The 18,827-nt window shown below is 37.3% G+C and overlaps 1 protein-coding gene across 1 annotated transcript in view; it reads right to left on the bottom strand.

Annotated features, from left to right (window-relative positions):
- The window catches only part of LOC141435348 (nose resistant to fluoxetine protein 6-like), a 69,665-nt gene continuing 50,838 nt past the window's right edge, over nucleotides 1-18,827 (bottom strand). Inside the window, exon 12 of the mRNA XM_074098059.1 lies at nucleotides 1-1,600. Within this exon, the coding sequence (XP_073954160.1) occupies nucleotides 1,466-1,600 (135 nt within the window). The 3' untranslated portion in view covers nucleotides 1-1,465. The remainder of the gene's footprint in view (nucleotides 1,601-18,827) is intronic.

Below are 18,827 nucleotides of genomic sequence, written 5' to 3'. Positions count from 1 at the left end.
TAAATAAAACAAGCATTCCCAGTAAAAACATTTATTATCATTTTGATCTCGTCTATACACATTTTGAGACCCAGCTACTTTTTGATCGCAATATCTCACACATTAATAAAAGCTATATACTTAATTAAAAAGTTACAGTAAGACATGTACGTCACCATCGCCAATATCTGACACAACAAGCGTGCATAAATATCTGATACGGCTCTATTTCTAGGGCCGGAAGGACGTGTCAGATATTTTTGCACGCTCCGCTGTGGCAGATATTAATGCTGGTGACTGTAACTACGTTGAAATAAATGGATCAATTAATCATTGCGCGTACGGCATAGTCCGAACAGCTTCCTCGATACTATTCTAGGCAGGGTGGACTGCCCTAATGTACGACGCTGGAATTTTCAGCATAAATATTCTAGACCGGTGTTATTTAATAATAAGTAATATGATTGTGACATATAATAATAATATGTAATACTGTTTAATTTCATTTTTTTTTAATGATCGAAATTGTATTCTTTTTGTCTTTTATGTACAATAAAGTATTTTCATACCTACATACATACATACATAATGTTATGGAATTATTTATAAATCTACTAACATAGTTGTAAGTTTTAATATTAGGTACTAACCATCTATGGACATATTGTGTTTAAATAAATTGATTATTATTATTATTATTAAAATGTCAAGTTGTAAATATCATTATTATAAGGATAACTGGAAGAAATCGCTCTGAATCGATAAGGTCGCCTATATTGTTTACGTTGGAAAATTTCTATATCTCTGTATTTTCTGTGCTGCACTATGTTTTGATGTTCAATAAGGAGTCAGTGTAGTGTAGTATTGTATCATTATCATTAAAGATTCCCACGGCTGGACATATCAGTCCCAACTCGTGACTATGAAAATGACAGCTAAAACTTAATTAAGAAAGTGTAGTGACGGTAAGTGACCCATTTATTTCAATAAATATAAAAATCCCTAAATCTTCATTCCCGAGTATTCACACTGCGGTCCCGACTAATCTCTTTTTGATCCCAACCAATCACGCACAATCAAGCACGAGCTCTGTAATATCCCGTTTCTTGAGCAATCAGCTCTAGTGGTGCTTCGTTACAGACTGAGCAAGAAAATAACTACATATTATGGCTTTTTAGTCATATGGGCGCCTATAACACTTTAGTCCAAAGACACACTTTGATCCCAACTAATCACACTTTGGTCCCGAATAATTCAATTGAGTCTCAGTTAATTACACTTTGGTCCCAATTAATTCCACTTAGTCTCAGTTAATCACACTTTGGTCCCAAACTGCCAATTGATTCCATTTAGTCTTAGTTAATCACACTTTGGTCCCAATTGATTCCATTTAGTCGTAGATAATCACACTTTGGTCCCGAATAATTGAATTTAGTCTTAGTTGATCACACTTTGGTCCCAACTAATTCCATTTAGTCTCAATTAATCACACTTTGGTCTCGTCACGTGGTCGCGGCGCAAGCGCAGCTTTGGTGAGCGCCGCGACGGGGGCTTCCACGCACACCCACATGACAGCCGCAAACAGGAACGTGAGGAAAATACTGCCGCCCAGCAGCATCAGCTGGGAAAGAAAGACTTTGTTAATACTGATGAAGAGCTAAGTTGAAGAAAATTTGGTATACGTTCTCGAACTTCTTCAAAACTTTACCTTGTCATGTTTTTTTTATCTAATTTTAATTATTTGATCTGGGTTATCTATTGTTTGCTCGAAAGTTATATGCCATAATTTCATTATCCCGAACTTCTTATGCCCGAAACTTAATCTGCCCGAATGTTTTGTTTACTAGAAAATTTATTTGATATATTCTTATTTTCCCGAAAATTAGATGCCATAATGATACGAATGCAATACGTATTGTTTTCCATATTATTAAGTGTAATAATATTATTTAATAGAATATTCAAACGCCATACTACATAGTGTTTATTTTGATTATGATTGATTAAAATTGCTTTTTTCTATTACTAATCTATCTATTATCTTTATTATTCGGGCTACTATAAAAAAAAAACCTAACCTATCCGAGTCGCTTCTGCTCCGAACCGTCTTGCTCGCTCGCTTCGCTCGCTCGCACAAATCAAATGTCGCAATTCTTACCAAACGTAATCTTTGTGATTAAAATTTACCTAATTCAAAGGCTTGTTTGACGTATGGGATTTATTAGTATATAGTGTCGATACTCACCATTTATATGGATGGCAAATGATATTATTGCATGTGATACTTATGGCTTACAATGATTATGAAAAATGAAATTATTGAAATTAATATTATGGGAAACAAAGATTCTGTCATTTGATTAATATGGTAAACAATGAGTAGTGAAAATGAATTTATAAGAAACAATATTAGGACGGTTGAATATTATAGCACATGAAATTCGGGCAAGTAAAGGTATACCTTTGATCTGTGACTTAAAAGAAATCAATAACCCGACTGCTTTCAAAAAACTTAAAAAGGAGAAAACAGTTTTTTTACTTTCTAGCATTCTAGAACTCCGTTACGTAACTAAAAGTCCAACAGTCGGGATCCATCGAAATCGTGAACAGCTCAAAAATTCGTAGGAATGGGTCCAGACTGTTAAGGTTTTAATTTACATAAACAAAGACTGTACAAATCAACGCACGTTAAAAGAGCTCGGTGATATACCTGCGCAGTGAGCTAAATACGGACCAAATTAGCGGCGGAGCAGTGGGGGACGCGGGAGGGGGCAGAGGAGCGCGCGTGGCCGTCACGCCATTGGCTTGTTAGTTGAGATGCGCAAACGTATCCCCTCCACTAGCCACCCAGAGCTCTTTTTACGTGCGTTGACTTGTACTACTTGTTTTTCTCCTTTTTTTTATTATTTAGTATTTTTTTGGTTTATACTTTTTGATTTTCCAGTGAAAATGTAGCTTTAATGTGTTATACATACAAGTAGACCCTCAAATGTGGCCCGGCGGAAGACCAGTGCTGGTTTCCAACCAACGATATGCTGAGGCAACACTTCTTATTTATTTTTTTCTAACCTGTGTAATGTGTCACTGCTGTTATAAATAATTTATTTTCTTTCTTTCTTTCAAATGGACGAATTATTAGCTTTCATTTGATACCCATGTTTATTATTAACGCAACGCTCTACGAAAACAGCTGTGTTCAGAGTTTTCTTGCGTGATAGAATTCGGAATACGAAAAATCGCTCAAGAACTAAAGTCACCGACATAGCTCTAAAAATATGCAAGTTAAAGTCGCCATGGGCGGACCACATTGTTCAAAGAACAGATAACCGTTGAGGGAGGAAAGTCCTCGAGTGATCACGAACCGAAAGCGAAGCGAAGCGTTGTCAGGCTTCGCACTGATGGACTGACGAGTTGACATAGTGAGAGTTGTAGGCAACCAGTGGATGCAAGTGTGTTGTCGTTCTTTGTGGCATTCTAAAGGGAGGTCTTTGTTCAACAGTGGACGTCTTCCGGCTGAGAATGATGAATTAAGGGTTACCTTCTAACCTTCGTGCCACGAACGAATCGGCCGCAAAATGAACGGATCAAATACGCTCCGCATCGCTAGAACACGATGGTCTACAAAGTGTTGCGAAAAAACTTTTTCGTATTAATATTGACTGCAACGTGGACAGCACCGACCTCCGCAAAACCAGTTGAGACCACATACACACAAGTATTCCTCGAAAAATATACATCGGTCAAATAATTTAAGTCAAGGTTGTATATCTAATCGTATCACCTTTAGATTATAACTATTTAATTAAGCATTCGCAAAACTATTTGGCAGCAACAAAATGACACGCACAAGAAGAGTTAAGAAAACCTACCTACAGTTAAATATCCATCCAGATACCAACCTATTTAGGTACATACATACGTCACACTGCCAGAATGAGCCAGTGCGGATTGGGAACTTTACACAGCATTGAATTGCTTCACAAGTTTGATTCTCCGTCCGTCTCCGTCCGTTATGCTGATCCAGTGTCCGATTCACAACCGCAATGACTTATACTATCTTATTACCTATCTATACTATCGTACTTAATAATATTGTTGTCTTGTGTAGTGTTGTCTATTGTTGTGTTGTGAATAAATGTATTTCTTTCTTTTCTTTCTTTAAATTTCAAATACAACTTCGCATGTAAATTTCTAAAAACTGAAGTCGGGATTCTAACCCACGATCCTCTGCTTAAAAGGCCATAGGTCAAACCACTAGGCAACCACGGCTCGAGCAAATAATATTTTTAATTTTTCAGCAAATTCATCGTGTCTTAAAACAAGTCTTCCTAAATTTTATTCAAACGTCACAAACTTGGTATTGAATTTTCGCTCACAACATCTATGGCTCTAATATTATATGATAATTTTGGGAGTCTCGGTGACATTCAGTCTATGACCTCGCCCCTGACGCCTTGCGTACGCGCATGTCACGTCACAGGGGGCACTACGTAATTCGAAAATCTAAGTTCGTATCGTACCGTCCCTTTCGGTCTCGTATTAAATAATACAAGCGTCCGTGGGACGGCAAGATACGAAATTCAAATTTTGCACATCGTAGCGTAGTACAGGGCCATCTCGATGATTGGTGCTCTTCCACTGTGCGGTTTAAACGTGCCTTTCTACCTCGCACATGTAAAATACAGAATGGACTTGCTGCTGGGGTTTTTCCACCTAGCTATGATTTGGGTACCTTCAAATGGCGAGTGTATCGTCTATTGCAAGGCCAGCAACGCAAAAAAAATAAACCTTACAGAGCTCTGTTAAGGTCTCTCCACATCTGTCGACGCAGAATCGGTTTAAGCCGACCAAACAACGCTTTATGTCCATGCAATAGATCGAAAAATAAATCGAGCGGCTTGGCCGACGCGAAACGAGATTTGCCGTCGGGAAGACGTCTTTTTCACTCTTATTGCGTGGAGATAAAGAGTTTTTTGAACGGCTAAAGCCGATTCCCCGTCGAAAAGTTTGGGGAGACCCTTACGTTGAACTACCTACAAACACTGCAAAGGTTCAAGCGTTACTTTAAGGAGGTCCATGTTAAAATAAATGGAATATCTGTCTTGCTCCTCCGCTAAGTAGTGAGGCCAAGTCGTGCGAAACAGCTACGTTTGGGTTGGAAAAAATGTTTTTTCATGCAATTTAACCCGCACTCCCTCCACATAAAAAACCGGCCAAGAGCGTGTCGGACACGCCCGAAATAGGGTTCCGTAACCATTACGAAAAAATTAAGTTATATTTTTCTAAGGATTTCGTATTTTGTACGGAATATTCCAAGTTTAGGTATATTTTACACCTTAGGCTGCTATTTACTCTTAAACTACTAATAATTCTCAAGAGAACTTAACCGTTATAGTTTTCCTTGTAAGTTCGATATACTTACTACCATCTTGTTTTTTTTTTTTAATTTCCACCCACCGGTTTAGATTTTAGAGGGGGGGACGCTCGATTTTAATGAAAATTTGCACTTTAAAGTTGAATAACTTGCAAACTAATCACTGAATCGAAAAATCGTTTTAGCAACCCCCTAATGGTTTTAAGAGATCTATACAACGTGGGTGGATTTTTTTTTTAAAAATCAGGATGGTAGTAAGTATAGGTACTAAACTTACAAGGAAAACTATAAGGGTAAAGTTTTCTGGAGAATTAGTATTTTAAGAGTAAATAGCAGCCTAATGTATAAAATATGCCTAAACTTGGAATATTCCGTACCAAAATACGAAACCCTTAGAAAAATCTTAGGTACTTAATTTTTTCGTAATGGCTACGGAATCCTATTTCGGGCGTGTCCGACACGCCCTTGGCTGGTTTTTTATTTTTTTATTGATTGTGTTATTGATTGCCTATTTTCACACAAATGTATTGAAAAACGTCGTATGTTACATGGTTGGCAAGGTTTTACAAACTCGTGACGATGAAAACCCTCGCCTTGCGGCTCGGGTTCTACTCATTTTTAAAACCTTACTTACCAACCTCGTATCACAAATATCTATAGTCTTTGTATGGCAAAGGCATATATACGTCAAGACTTACAGTGTGTTACCGGCATCCAAGCTGTTAAGGGAGGTTAAAGTAACGTATTTTTCAATCAAAGTATCTGTCGGCTGGCAATTATAATTTTGTTAGAAAGTAAATAAAGTCTGAATTTTTGTCTATTAAATAAACTAATGTAATGGTTCATCATCATCCCAGCCTATATACGTCCCACTGCTGGGCACAGGCCTCCTCTCAGAACAAGAGGGCTTGGGCCATAGTTCCCACGCGGGCCCAGTGCGGATTGGGAACTTCACATGCACCATAGAATTGCTTCGCAGGTTTGTGCTGGTTTCCTCACGATGTCTGACGATGTCATGGTTAAGTTACAAAAATACGTTACTTTAACCTCCCTTAACAGCTTGGCTGCCGGTAACACACTGTATAAGAAACAAACGAGTGTTAAGCTAAAAAAAAAACTAAATATCCGAATCTTAGAAAATATTTTTGCAAAACCTCTATTAATACACAGGAAGAGTTGACCTTGAATATTACGCTCAAATAACCTAATCTTAACCAGCAGCCATTTAACGCGCAATCGCAATCACAATTTCTATCTCTCAATAGTTATAAGACGGTAGAACGACAGCAAATGCGATTGTGACTACGACACGAAGGCGACATAACCTCTGGTTTAGTGGAACTGGTCCCATTAACGCATTTTATTACAACTGGTAAGTATTTATGAACGTTACTTATAAAGCTCTAATCCTGTTTAAAACTACTTGTTTACGTAAAGAACACAATTTGGTTTTGCCCTAATACATGTATTGTCGAACAGGTCGTCGATCTCAAGCTCAATAGTAGATTGATAACCAAGGGTGGAAAGTAACCCATTTCACCTGAGATATTTCTGGTGCTCGAACGAAGTGAGAGCGCCAATAGCTCGAGGGGAAATGGGTAATTTCACCCGAGTTAGACACTACTTTTCATTTCGACTGGTAGGAAAGTAAAATAGTACAAAAAAATGAGAATAACATTAAATTGAATTTCAGTATTCAATAAATTGAATTTACTTATATCCAATCTCCAACGGTATCTTTTCGACCTGGCCACTTGCCACGGCGGAGTATATAAAAAAATCGAGTTGGTCACGACCAAGGAGTTTATATACAAAACTGGAGGTTGAACGCCGAACGAAGAAGTTTGACCTTTATTACTTATTTATATATTCCATCTCTTTCTTTCACATTTCACGAATGAAATCCATCTCTTTCTTAACCTAACTAAAGTAAGAGATGGAATATGTTCGTGACGTCATAAAGATCAAATTTCTTGTTTCAAACGGATGTTCGGCGTTCAACCTCCAGTGTTGTATATAAGCTCCTTGGTCACGACGTGCATCTAGATGGCCATGCCGAAACGTGAAAAAAAAGTGTCATTGACGTAACTCAATTATCTTCGACTCCGTGGCTAATCGAAAAATTAAAAAAAAAAAACTTTCCACCCTAGAGATGAAAACGCAATTTTCCACCCGGCTATCTACCCATGAAAATTAAACTTTCCGAACAGGAGAGATGAAAAAGAAATTGCTAAGCTAATGAGGGTTTTTCGCTATTTCGCTATATCGCTATTTCGCTAGATCGCGTTGAGGTTGTTGGTCGTGAGGTCCGTTTGACGTTTGACGTTTGCTTGCTATTGGCTCATTTAGTTATTTAACCAATCACGAGCAAACGTCAAACGTCAAACGGACCTCACGATAGTAACGCCATCTTGGGGATTCGATTTATAGCATTCGAACATGGCGGATGTAGACAATATCTAATTTTGCTATTTCTGTTTCTTTGGCTAGTTGAAGTATAATTTTGATAGTGTTTTATGCGGCGATTAACCTTAACAGTGAACAGTGATCACAAAATTCTATATTGCTCTCGTGTCTGACATTTTTTAATGCGCAAGTTGTCTCCACGTGGTTTCTGGAATTTTACTATCAAGTTGCAAAAGCTACAATCACCGTACAACGTCCCTCTCAAAGAGTTTACTTTGGCTCTGGCGAAATTGTCCTATTAATTAGTACAGAAAAGCCAGCCATATTTTAAAAGAGTAGAAGAAGATACTAACGCCATCTAGCGATATTTCGTCTCTGTGAAAACCCTCATTCTTGCCAGCTCTTCGGTCCCGAGTGACGTCTACTCTCTTCTTCTTCGTCGTGTTCTTCATTTCTGAAGATCCGTCTTGATAAGCCTTTACGGAGACGATGACGAACTGCTTCCACAAAACTGTCCTCAGCTTGTTTCAGAGCAGGCAAAGTGAGCCTCGTTATCGCCTTAATTTGATGCGACCATCGGGTTGGCGACGGTCCTCTTGGTCTACTAACCTCTTAAATATTTCTTTATAAATGTTGTTAGCGCTATTCAAAGAGGGAACGCTGCCAGCATCTTCGGAACCTTGCCCAAGGGGTCTAGCTTTAATAATTTGTTTTGACGACCGGATGGCCAAGTGGTTAGAGAAGCTGACTACTAAGCTTGAGGTCCCAGGTTCGATTCCTGGCCGGGGCAGATACGAGTAATAATAATGTCTTGTTGATTTTCAACCTCTTCGTCAAATTCATGTTTCGGTTCGTTTAAAAATTCAATTCAAAATTTCAATTTTCGAATATCCACTGTACCTATTCAGCACTTTGTTCTTATGTCAAAATTCATTCTTAGCTCAGCAGCCGTTTTATCAAGACGTATTTTTAAGTCTCACATTATCTTATACTTTTGACCCCCTATCTTTACCTTCTACTTTCCTCATCATCTGTCGCTCTCATCGTGACAGCCTTGTCTAGTATCCATAATACAAGCTTTGCTTTAGTTTGAGTGTCCCATGATATTTCTTTTTATTTAAATTGAAAATAAGAACTGAAATATAGATGCACAGAAAAACCAGAAAAATAAGACCATCACTGGGAATCGAACCCAGGTCCTCGGTATTCCGTACCGCGTGCTATACCGCTACACCACTGATGGTCATGGTCTTATTTTTCTGGTTTTTCTGTGCATCTATATTTCAGTTTGTATTTTTAATTTAGGTTTTACGGGATGACCGTAAAAGTAAAAATTTGGAATTGAAATAAAAAAATACAAAAAGATTCCAAAAAACCAATCTTCTTTTTATTTATTTTTTTGGTTTCAGATCTTTTTTGTTGTTGTATATAAGTTTGTTAGTTTAGGATAGTTTTCCTTTAATTAATTTTTTTTGCTGTTTTCTGTTGTATGTAATAATAAACTTGTTCAGCTCAAAAAAGTATAATTATTATCATCATCATACAAGTACTTTTACGTGAACGCTTTCTTGGTAGTTTATCGACAAAGGCGTCACTTTGCGGACATTCATTAATGAACTAAGCTATACCTAATCAATTGTGCAAGGTCTGCCCAGATTGCTACTACCATCTTGCTCGCTAATCCTGCCGTGAAGCAGCAGTGCTTGCACTGTTGTGTTTCGGCGTGGAGAGTACCTAAGACAGCCGGTGAAATGACTGGCTGGCACTTCAGGTATTCCATCTTAGGCCTCTTGGTTGGCAACGCATCTGCAATACCCCTGGTGTTGCAGATGTTTATGGGCGATGGTGATCTCTTACCATCAGGAGACCCACTTGCTCGTTTGCCATTCAGTCGAATATAAAAATATATATTTTGCTCGCCCGCGACCTTACGATACTCCGCCTCCTCAATTAAAATACATATCACAGAAACCCAACTATCACCACACTGTAGTAGTTTCGAACTCAACCAGAGTTCATCATCAGAGCTTCACAGCCGTTCACCATGCTTCCAGATTTGAGCGCCAAAGTTAGTATACTCTTCGCTAGTAACACCCACACCGTCATTATAGTCCGAATCATCGTTTGTCATAATTTTGTCCCCACTAAAACCTTAAATTAAGAGTACCGATAACGGTTTCATTATTTCATATTCAGGGAATATAATTACCCTTTTAAGAAGAACTTATGAACCTTAAATCTTTCAGAATATTTTTAAACGGTCAATAATGGTTAGGTTTGTTTTATAATTCTGAGCAATCATTGGTCAGAAAGAAAAGAGTTATGAAAAACAATCATTCTGATAAACATTACATTTGGACCTTCAACAAGTATGCGAGCGGAAACGGACCCCACACAGACGAAGTTTAGAACAACAGCTAGTAATACAATATCGAATAACAATTAGAAATAAGGAAAACTTTGTAGAATTAAAGACGTCTACGCGTCTTTAAAAAAGTTATTAATGAGGGCTATCGCGTATGAATTCGCCACTAGAGGCGCTAGTGTAGCGTGAGGTCTCTGAAATGTCAAATCTCATAGTTTTTGGGTGAGCTACGCGTGTTTATTTATAATTAGAATAATTTTGTGAATATTTTGCAATATCTGAAATTAATTATGGCAAATATGCGTTCCGGGGCAATGAATGTTTGTGTTTTGAGACAGTTTTGTCTTTCGGAAACCTTTGTCCTCCCTTTTTTCCGAACAAAACGGGGACTATGCAACACTGTGGCATGCTCGATATTTTTATGGTAAGGTTTTAAGGTGTATTAAATATTATTTTAATCTAAAATTTGTTTTCACGCCCGTAATAACAGACTTTGAAAGCCATACTTAAAAACCTCACGCAACAGTGCGCCATCTAGTGAGACAAAAAACGATAGCCCTCATTAAGAAAGCTTACTATACTGTGAACGATTTTTTAGGAGATAAAATTTAGTGATTTATACAGTAAAATGTTGTGGACATTAATGGTAAGTAGATAGAATAGTGGTAATTAAGTAAAAATGTACATTGATTTAATTATTGTTATGTTTCGTGTTTCATGCGATTAATTATATTTATTATTGTTCTTTATTTTTCTTTCATTCTTAGGTTTAGGTTTTTATAATAGTTCTAAAAAGTAAAATACAGAAAAGTACATACAAAATAAAAATATTATAAAAACCTAACCTAGTTTGCCGCCGGTAACGGGGTAGGGCCCAAGCTACTATTATTATTATTATTCTATGTTGACGTACTTGGATAGTGCAAGGATTTTAATTTAATAATGTATAAGAATGAATGTTATTACTTTAGATCCTACATAATATAGTCGTTAAGATAAATTGTATGTCGTATTGACATGTTACAGAGAAACGTGTATATAAGTCATAACACCTGTGTAATGTATTACCTGTAACATACAATAAACACTTTGACTTTGACTTTGAAAGGAAAATTAATTGTCAGAAAATCAGATGTGTTGTCTTGTGACAGACTACAGACGTCATTTACGTTGTGACGTTAACCCGAAGACTTAGTCCCAAGTCTAAACAATGGGAGTCCTTGATCTGGAAGCGTAACTTTTGACCCCGTGTTACAACACTACAGGTGCTCACGTAAACAAAACACGGATGTATCTTATAACGCGACTAAACGTCATGGTGAGACGAAAATTTGTCATTCAATAAAAACTGGCCTTCTGATGTTTGTGAACTACAGGCTGACTCCTAAGTGGTGAACAGAAATATTTTTCTTACTCTGTACGATTAGCTTAATCATTTGTATGTAAAAATATGCAAAAATCTGTTAAATATTTTTGTTAAAGTCAATAAATTAGTAGGTACCTAATTAATTTTATAAATAGGCTCAGAGTTGCTCAGCGAGCTATGAAGAGAGTTATGCTTGGGGTTTCTTACGGGAGAAATGAGGAGATACGTAGAAGAACAAGGGTCACCGACATAGCTCGTTGAAGTGGCAATGGGCAGGCCATATAGCACGGAGAACAGATGGCCGTTGGGGCCGAAAAGTTCTCGAGTGGAGACCGCGGATTGGCAAGCGCAGCGTAGGACGTCCACCAACGAGATGGACGGACGGATGACCTGATTAAAGCCGCGGGTTCACGGTGGATGCAAGCCGCTGCCAACCGAAGCGACTGGAGGTCTATGGGGGAGGCCTATGACTAACAGTGGACGTCCTACGGCTGAGATGATGATGATGATAGACACAGCATGTTTTTAGTCAACCTCATTGTATTTATTTGCTGGCTGGAAACGAAATGATGTCAAATCTGAGTAATTCAGTCTACAGGACTTGTCGTCCAGAATAGTATGACCATAAGATTTGTAATTTTTACCAAGTTATGAACTAACATTAATTAATTTAAGCTTAAGAGGTAATGCACTGAATTTAGCCTAGAAATGCTGCGTCCGAAACTATAATTTATTTTCACCAGTAAGGAGTCAACCTGTATTCGCCTGCTAAAAATTCTTTTTTCGCGATCCCGCGGGAACTATGCAAGTTTCCGGGATAAAAACTATCCTATATGCTATCAAGAGTCGTAAACTATCTACTATCTCAATACCTAACAAATTTCATCCTTACCGCGTCAGGGGTTTACTCGTAAGAGTGAAAAGGTAACCGATAGACAGAAGACAGGCAGTTACTTTCGCATTTATCATATTAGTAATCCTTATAGTTTCGCCATCTGTCTGTCTGTCTGTGTCTGTCCGTCCATCCGTCCGGCCGCGGCTTTGCTCAGCGACTATCAATGCTAGAAAGCTGTAATTTTGCACGTATATATAAGTAAACTATGCCGACAAAATGGTACTTTAATTGTACCTACCAAAAAAAAATTATTTTTTATGGTACCTCCCATAGACTTAAAGTGGGAGTGGTTTTTTTTTTCTCATCCATCCCTTTAGTGTGGGGTATCGTTGGATAGGTCTAATAATAGTAATAGTAATTATATCAAACTTTCAAGTTTGTTTGAGAATTATTAGTAGTTTATTAGTAAATAGCAGCCTAAGGTATAAAATATACCTAAACTATGGAAGATTCCGTATAAAATACGAAATCCTTAGAAAAATATTACTTGATTTTTTCGTAATGGCTACGGAACCTTATTTTGGGCGTGTCCGACACGCTCTTGGCCGGTTTTTTGCTTGATATTAATAACGGCAACTGGTAGACGCTTGAAATATTCACAGAATCTTTAGTTGTATAATCACTTTAAAAATAAGTAATTAAATTAAAATAAAATAAATATTTAAGGGGGGCTCCCATACAACAAACTTGTTTTTTTAATTTATTGAATCAGGCGTTACTTTGCGGAGGTCCATATCAATGAACTAAAAGAATTTCCTTGCTCACCCACGACCTTACGATAGCTAAGCTTATGCAAAATATGCGTGTTCATGCAGTTCCTCCACCTCCACACTGTAAGAACACACACAAATCACACAAACCCATCTATCACCACCACCACACTACACTGACGCGTTTCGAACTCAACCAGAGCTCATCTTCAGAGTGACACAACCGTACACCATGCAACCAGTTATCAGACTAACGAACCACAACCACCGTTTTAACTTGTCACTGTAACTCCCCAAGTACCCACATACGTTTTATGCAACAAAACAAAACTACCCACAAATTATTAATATTTTTTGTTTTTTTGCTATTGTCGATAATGGTACGGAACCCTTCGTGCGCGAGACCGACTCGCACTTGGTCGGTTCATTTTTATTATTTTACGAGGGCGACGTGCTTAGAAACGATTCTGAATATTGGCAGACTTTGAAAAAGTAGGTACATTAACAAATTTTTGTGAACAATATTTAAACCAGTTATTGCTACACGAATGTTGCAAACTAACTCGATCGACGCTTGCGTCACGCCACGCCTCATGTGCGATTATAATTTAAGGGACCTTGGTATCAGTTGAAAGCAAATTCAAATTCAAATTCAAAATTCAAAATTATTTATTTGTTAAACATAGGTCAATAGATGTTAACATTAGGTGATTAATTGTATCACTATGTCTCGCCATATGGCATACAAATATAGCTATAACGACAGCTTTACATGCATCATAACTCTAAATCATAATTCTAAATGCAGTCTAACAGATATTCTTGAACGGAATAATATGCTTTCTATTTATTTATGTAGTTTTATGTAGTTAATGGTGTGTAGTATGTCTTTATAACGGCCCGAGGGTTGCCGACGGTGCTGGCTGAAAATCAGCGCTGGGGTGTTTTTAACGCTTCAGCATTATGCTGAGCCAGTGTCCGATTCACAACCGCAATGACACATACCTTTGTGTTGTTTTTTTTTTGTACATAATAATTTTGTTGTCTTGTGTTGTGAATAAATGTATTTTCTTTCTTTCTTTCTTTCTTTCTTTCCCAGCCAGAAAATTATAGAGCGCTACTTTAAATTGTGTAATGTCGCCCAGTTGCAGTATTTTATTCGGTAACTTGTTGTAGACTTTTGGTGCCATTCCATATATGCTTTTGCTGAGGAGCGCTGTTTTACATAGTCTATGGTTAATTTTGTCATGGTGGCGATGGCTATTTAACTTAGAATAGTAATGCGGGTTTTGTTTTACAAATATGGATACTTCATATATATAAAGACACGGAAAGCTCAGCATGTTTAGGAGTGGCGTGGCCTAACAATTCGATTCCCACCTAATTGCCTGTTACTTTTGCCATACTCTAAGTTCAATAACTGTTAGTGGCGTGGGAAGAAAATTTTCGCTAGGCTTAGGCGGGTGGGAAGACGACTGTTATTTACTATTAATTATATTATGTATTCAATATACATTTTTCTAAATAAAATGTACACGATAGAAGTTGTAATGAAATTCTACATTCCTCACAGCGTGAGGCAGTTGTTTATTCTGCGGTGTGTGATAATTCCTCACGATATTGTCACAGGTTTGCCAGATTATGACAAACGGCTAAATAAACGTGTATTCATGGTTCCATTGCCGAAAACGTGTGTGAAGTGCCCTTGATGACTAGACAGTTGAAACTTTCACAGATGATGTATTTCTATCGCCGCTATAACAACAAATACTAAAAACAGAACAAAATAAATGTTTAAGGGGGGCTCCCATACAGCAAACGTGATTTTTTTTGCTCGATATTAATTTCGGCAACCGGTTCCTATTTATTTACATAAATGTACTTTAAAAATAAATAATTAAATTAAAATAAAATAAATATTTAAGGTGGGCTCCCATACAGCGAACGTGTTTCTTTTGCCGTTTTATGCTAATGTCTAATGTTGTATAGGTACGAGAGTCCGACTCGCACTTTTTTTTTACTTTGCCCGTGCGAAGCCGGGGCGGGTCGCTAGTTTTGTCTGAAGATATACCAAAGGCAACACCAATTTGGGAGCGCCAAAGTTGGCATACTCTTCGCAAGTCATACCTTATTTTTTTTTGAATTTTTAGAATGGTCATCCTATATAATACTTTAGGTTAGGTTAGGTTTGTTTTATAACAATTCTGAACAATTATTGGATTCTGAGAAAAAAGAGTTATGACAAACGATCATTCTGACAAACATTACATTCTGACTTTCGATAAGCCGATATGGACCCCACACAGACACTAGTGTTCTAACCCTTACTTATTTTTCAATGCTAGAAAGCTGTAATTTTGCACGGATATATAAACTATGCCGACAAAATAGTATAACAAAAAATTGTAAAAAAATTTTTTTTTTAGGGTACCTCCCATAGACGTAAAGCGGGGGTGATTTTTTTTTCTCATCCAAACCTATAGTGCGGGGTATCGTTGGATTAGTCTTTTAATACCATTAAGGGTTTGCTAAACCGGTTTTTCGATTCAGTGATTTGTTTGCGAAATATTCAACTTTAAAGTGCAAATTTTCATGAAAATCGAGCGATGCGATTCAGGATGGTAGTAAGTATATCAAACTTTCAAGGAGAAAACTATAACGGCTAAGTTTTCTTGAGAATTATTAGTAGTTTAAAAGTAGCAGCCTAAGGTATAAAATATACCTAAACTTGGAACATTCCGTATAAAATGCGAAATCCTTAGATAAATATTACTGAATTTTTTCGTCATGGCTACGGAACCCTATTTTGGGCGTGTTCGGCACCAGAAGGCGAAGTGCATAGTATATTATTATGGTCAGCGACACACACGAAAACAGGGTAAAAAAAAGGTTCCTAATTTATAGCGCTTTTTAAAATGTCATCATCCCGGGCTATATGCGTCCCACTGCGGGGCGCAGGCCTCCTCGCAGAATGAGAGGGCTTGAGCCGTAGTTCCCACGCGGGCCCAGTGCGGATTGGGAACTTCACACACACCATTGAATTGCTTCGCTGGTTGTGCAGGTTTCTTCGCGATGTTTTCCTTGACCGTAAAGCTCGTGGTAAATTTCAAATGTAATTTCGCAAATTAATTGAGAGTTGCGAGGGTTTGAACCCACGTCCTCTGCTTCAGAGGCGATAGGCAAACCACTAGGCCACAACGGCTTAACTAATGTGTTTGTATTTATTTACATATTTTGTATAATAAGGTTAAAGAAGTGAGTTATTTTGATGTCGCACGCCATGTTTTTAATTTTTACGATTTGACTTTTACTTATAATAGGCTATGAGGGTGACCCCTTTCCCGGCCCGGATAATACCGACATGGAAATACAGACCCCGTTTTTCGTGTACACGCCCATAGAAGCTCATGTCAGTTTCTACGGGCGTGTAAGTACACAAAAAACAGGGTCGGTATCTCCATGTCGGTATTATCCGGGCCGGGTTGGTGTTACCCAATAAAAAATGAAAAAATATTTTTTTTCTATTAAGTATTAAAAAATACTAGGCCAGTGGCATTACGTCATACTGGCCATTTAGATATATATTTCGCTATAGGTTAAGCAATTAAAAAAAACCGGATATCTAAATGCTAGTTGAGCCGGACTTTAACACGACAGGTTCCATACCATCGTTATTTTTTTCATAGTATTAAACACCAGAAAACCCTTTAAAAACCTGTTTCATGTATATTTTTTTTATTTTATTGTATTTTTATAATTTGCATGCATAGTTCAAAAGTAGCCTTTTGTTAGGCAGATAGCGAAGCCTTAATTATTGCCTCGTTGTGATTTGGCCATGGAACCCTAAACGAAACACTGAATCCGTAAGTTCATAAGCAATAAATAAAGTTTTATGTTTAATTAGGGTTTTTTTTACTTTTATTATTGAAGATTCTATATAATTAATCAGCAGGTTTATCCTTTTCAAATGGCTGACTCGTTTTTAAATCGATATTTTGACTTTGACTTTTACATTGTTAGGATTTCGTGTTTTAGGGTTCTGGACGAGGCCCTATTGTCGTGAGTGACTGTCTGTCTATCTATAGTCTGTTACACAGATTTTTTAGCCAACTGTTTTAAAAAATAATGTAAAACATAAAGAAACGAAGTCACCAAAATCTGATATTTTACATAAAAACTGAAGTTTTTAGGGTTCCGGAGCCTAAATGGTAAAAACGGAACCCTTATAGTTTCGCCATGTCTGTCTGTCTGTCTGTCCGTCCGTCCGCGGCTTTGCTCAGGGACTATCAATGCTAGAAAGCTGTTGTTTTGCACGGATATAATATATGTAAACTATGCCAACAAAATGGTACAATAAAAAATAAATAAAAACTTTTTTAGGGTCCCATAGACGTAAAGTGGAGGTGATTTTTTTTTCTCATCGAACCCTATAGTGTGGGGTATCGTTGGATTGGTCTTTTAATACCATTAGGGGATTGCTACGAAGATTTTTCGATTCAGTGCTTAGTTTGTGAAATATTCAACTTTAAAGTGCAAATTTCAGTAAATAAAATCGATCGTCCCCCTCCCCCCCTCTAAAATCTAAACCAGTGGGTGGAAAGATTCAAAAAAATTCAGGATGGTAGTAAGTATATTAAACTTTTAAGGAAAACTATAACGGCTAAGTTTGCTTGAGAATTATTAGTAGTTTAGGAGTAAATAGCAGCCTAAGGTATAAAATATACCTAAACTTGGAAGATTCCGTATAAAATTATTTTTTTCGTAATGGCTTCCTGTTGACCGTGAACTTAAAATTTGGTGGAAATGTTTATTGTTACATATTATTTTATTTATAAATAACAATATATGTATTGATAAATCATATTTTTGAGATTTAGTAGTGTTTCTACTTGAAAGCGGAAGTCCGGTTTTTTGCAAAAAAAAAATGTTTAATGTTTATTTGGGCAAAAAACGGTACAATATAGAAAAAAACTTAAGAAAATAAGACTTAAACGGAACATAGACCAGCAAATATGCCACTATTAAAATCAATAATAATCCGAAGAATTTATTAACTTCCTATGAACTATGGCCATAATATATTGATTAAACTATATTTTTGAGATTTTATGGTGTAAGTATATACACATAATTTTTACCCTCGACTGCGCAAGTCCCAATCGCATTTGACCGGTTTTTTATTATTCAAAAAATTTACTAAAACATAATTTGATTTTAAGACGCCTCTTAGACCTTGTGTGTTAAAAATCGACCCTTTTACGACATGTTTAAACATGTCCTAATTGTTTGTTGTTGGTTGATTGTTCTCTCAACTCACGTCAACAAACCAGTTTTGGTTTGTTTTGAACTTGACTTCATGTAAATTAAATAAAATGTTTATTGCTAAATGCAACATTCATTTACATTTAGCAACTCATTACTATCATCATCATCATCGGCCTATCTTAGTCCACTGCTGGACATAGGCCTCTCCAGTTGCACGCCACTGAGCACGATCCTCGGCCAGTCTCATCCAGTTTTTGCCAGCTAACCTGCGAAGATCATCGCTCCACCTAGTCTGAGGGCGTCCCACGCCACGCTTGCCGATTCGCGGTCTCCACTCAAGAACTCGTTTGCCCCAGCGGTTATCGGTTCTTCGACTGATATGGCCGGCCCACTGCCACTTCAGTTTGCTTATCCGGTGAGCTATGTCCATGACTTTAGTTCTGTGTCGGATCTCCTCGTTTCGAATT

This window comes from Choristoneura fumiferana, chromosome 14 (genome assembly GCF_025370935.1).
Source record: "Choristoneura fumiferana chromosome 14, NRCan_CFum_1, whole genome shotgun sequence".
NCBI lineage: Eukaryota > Metazoa > Arthropoda > Insecta > Lepidoptera > Tortricidae > Choristoneura > Choristoneura fumiferana.
This window is presented reverse-complemented; position numbering and strand designations above follow the sequence as displayed.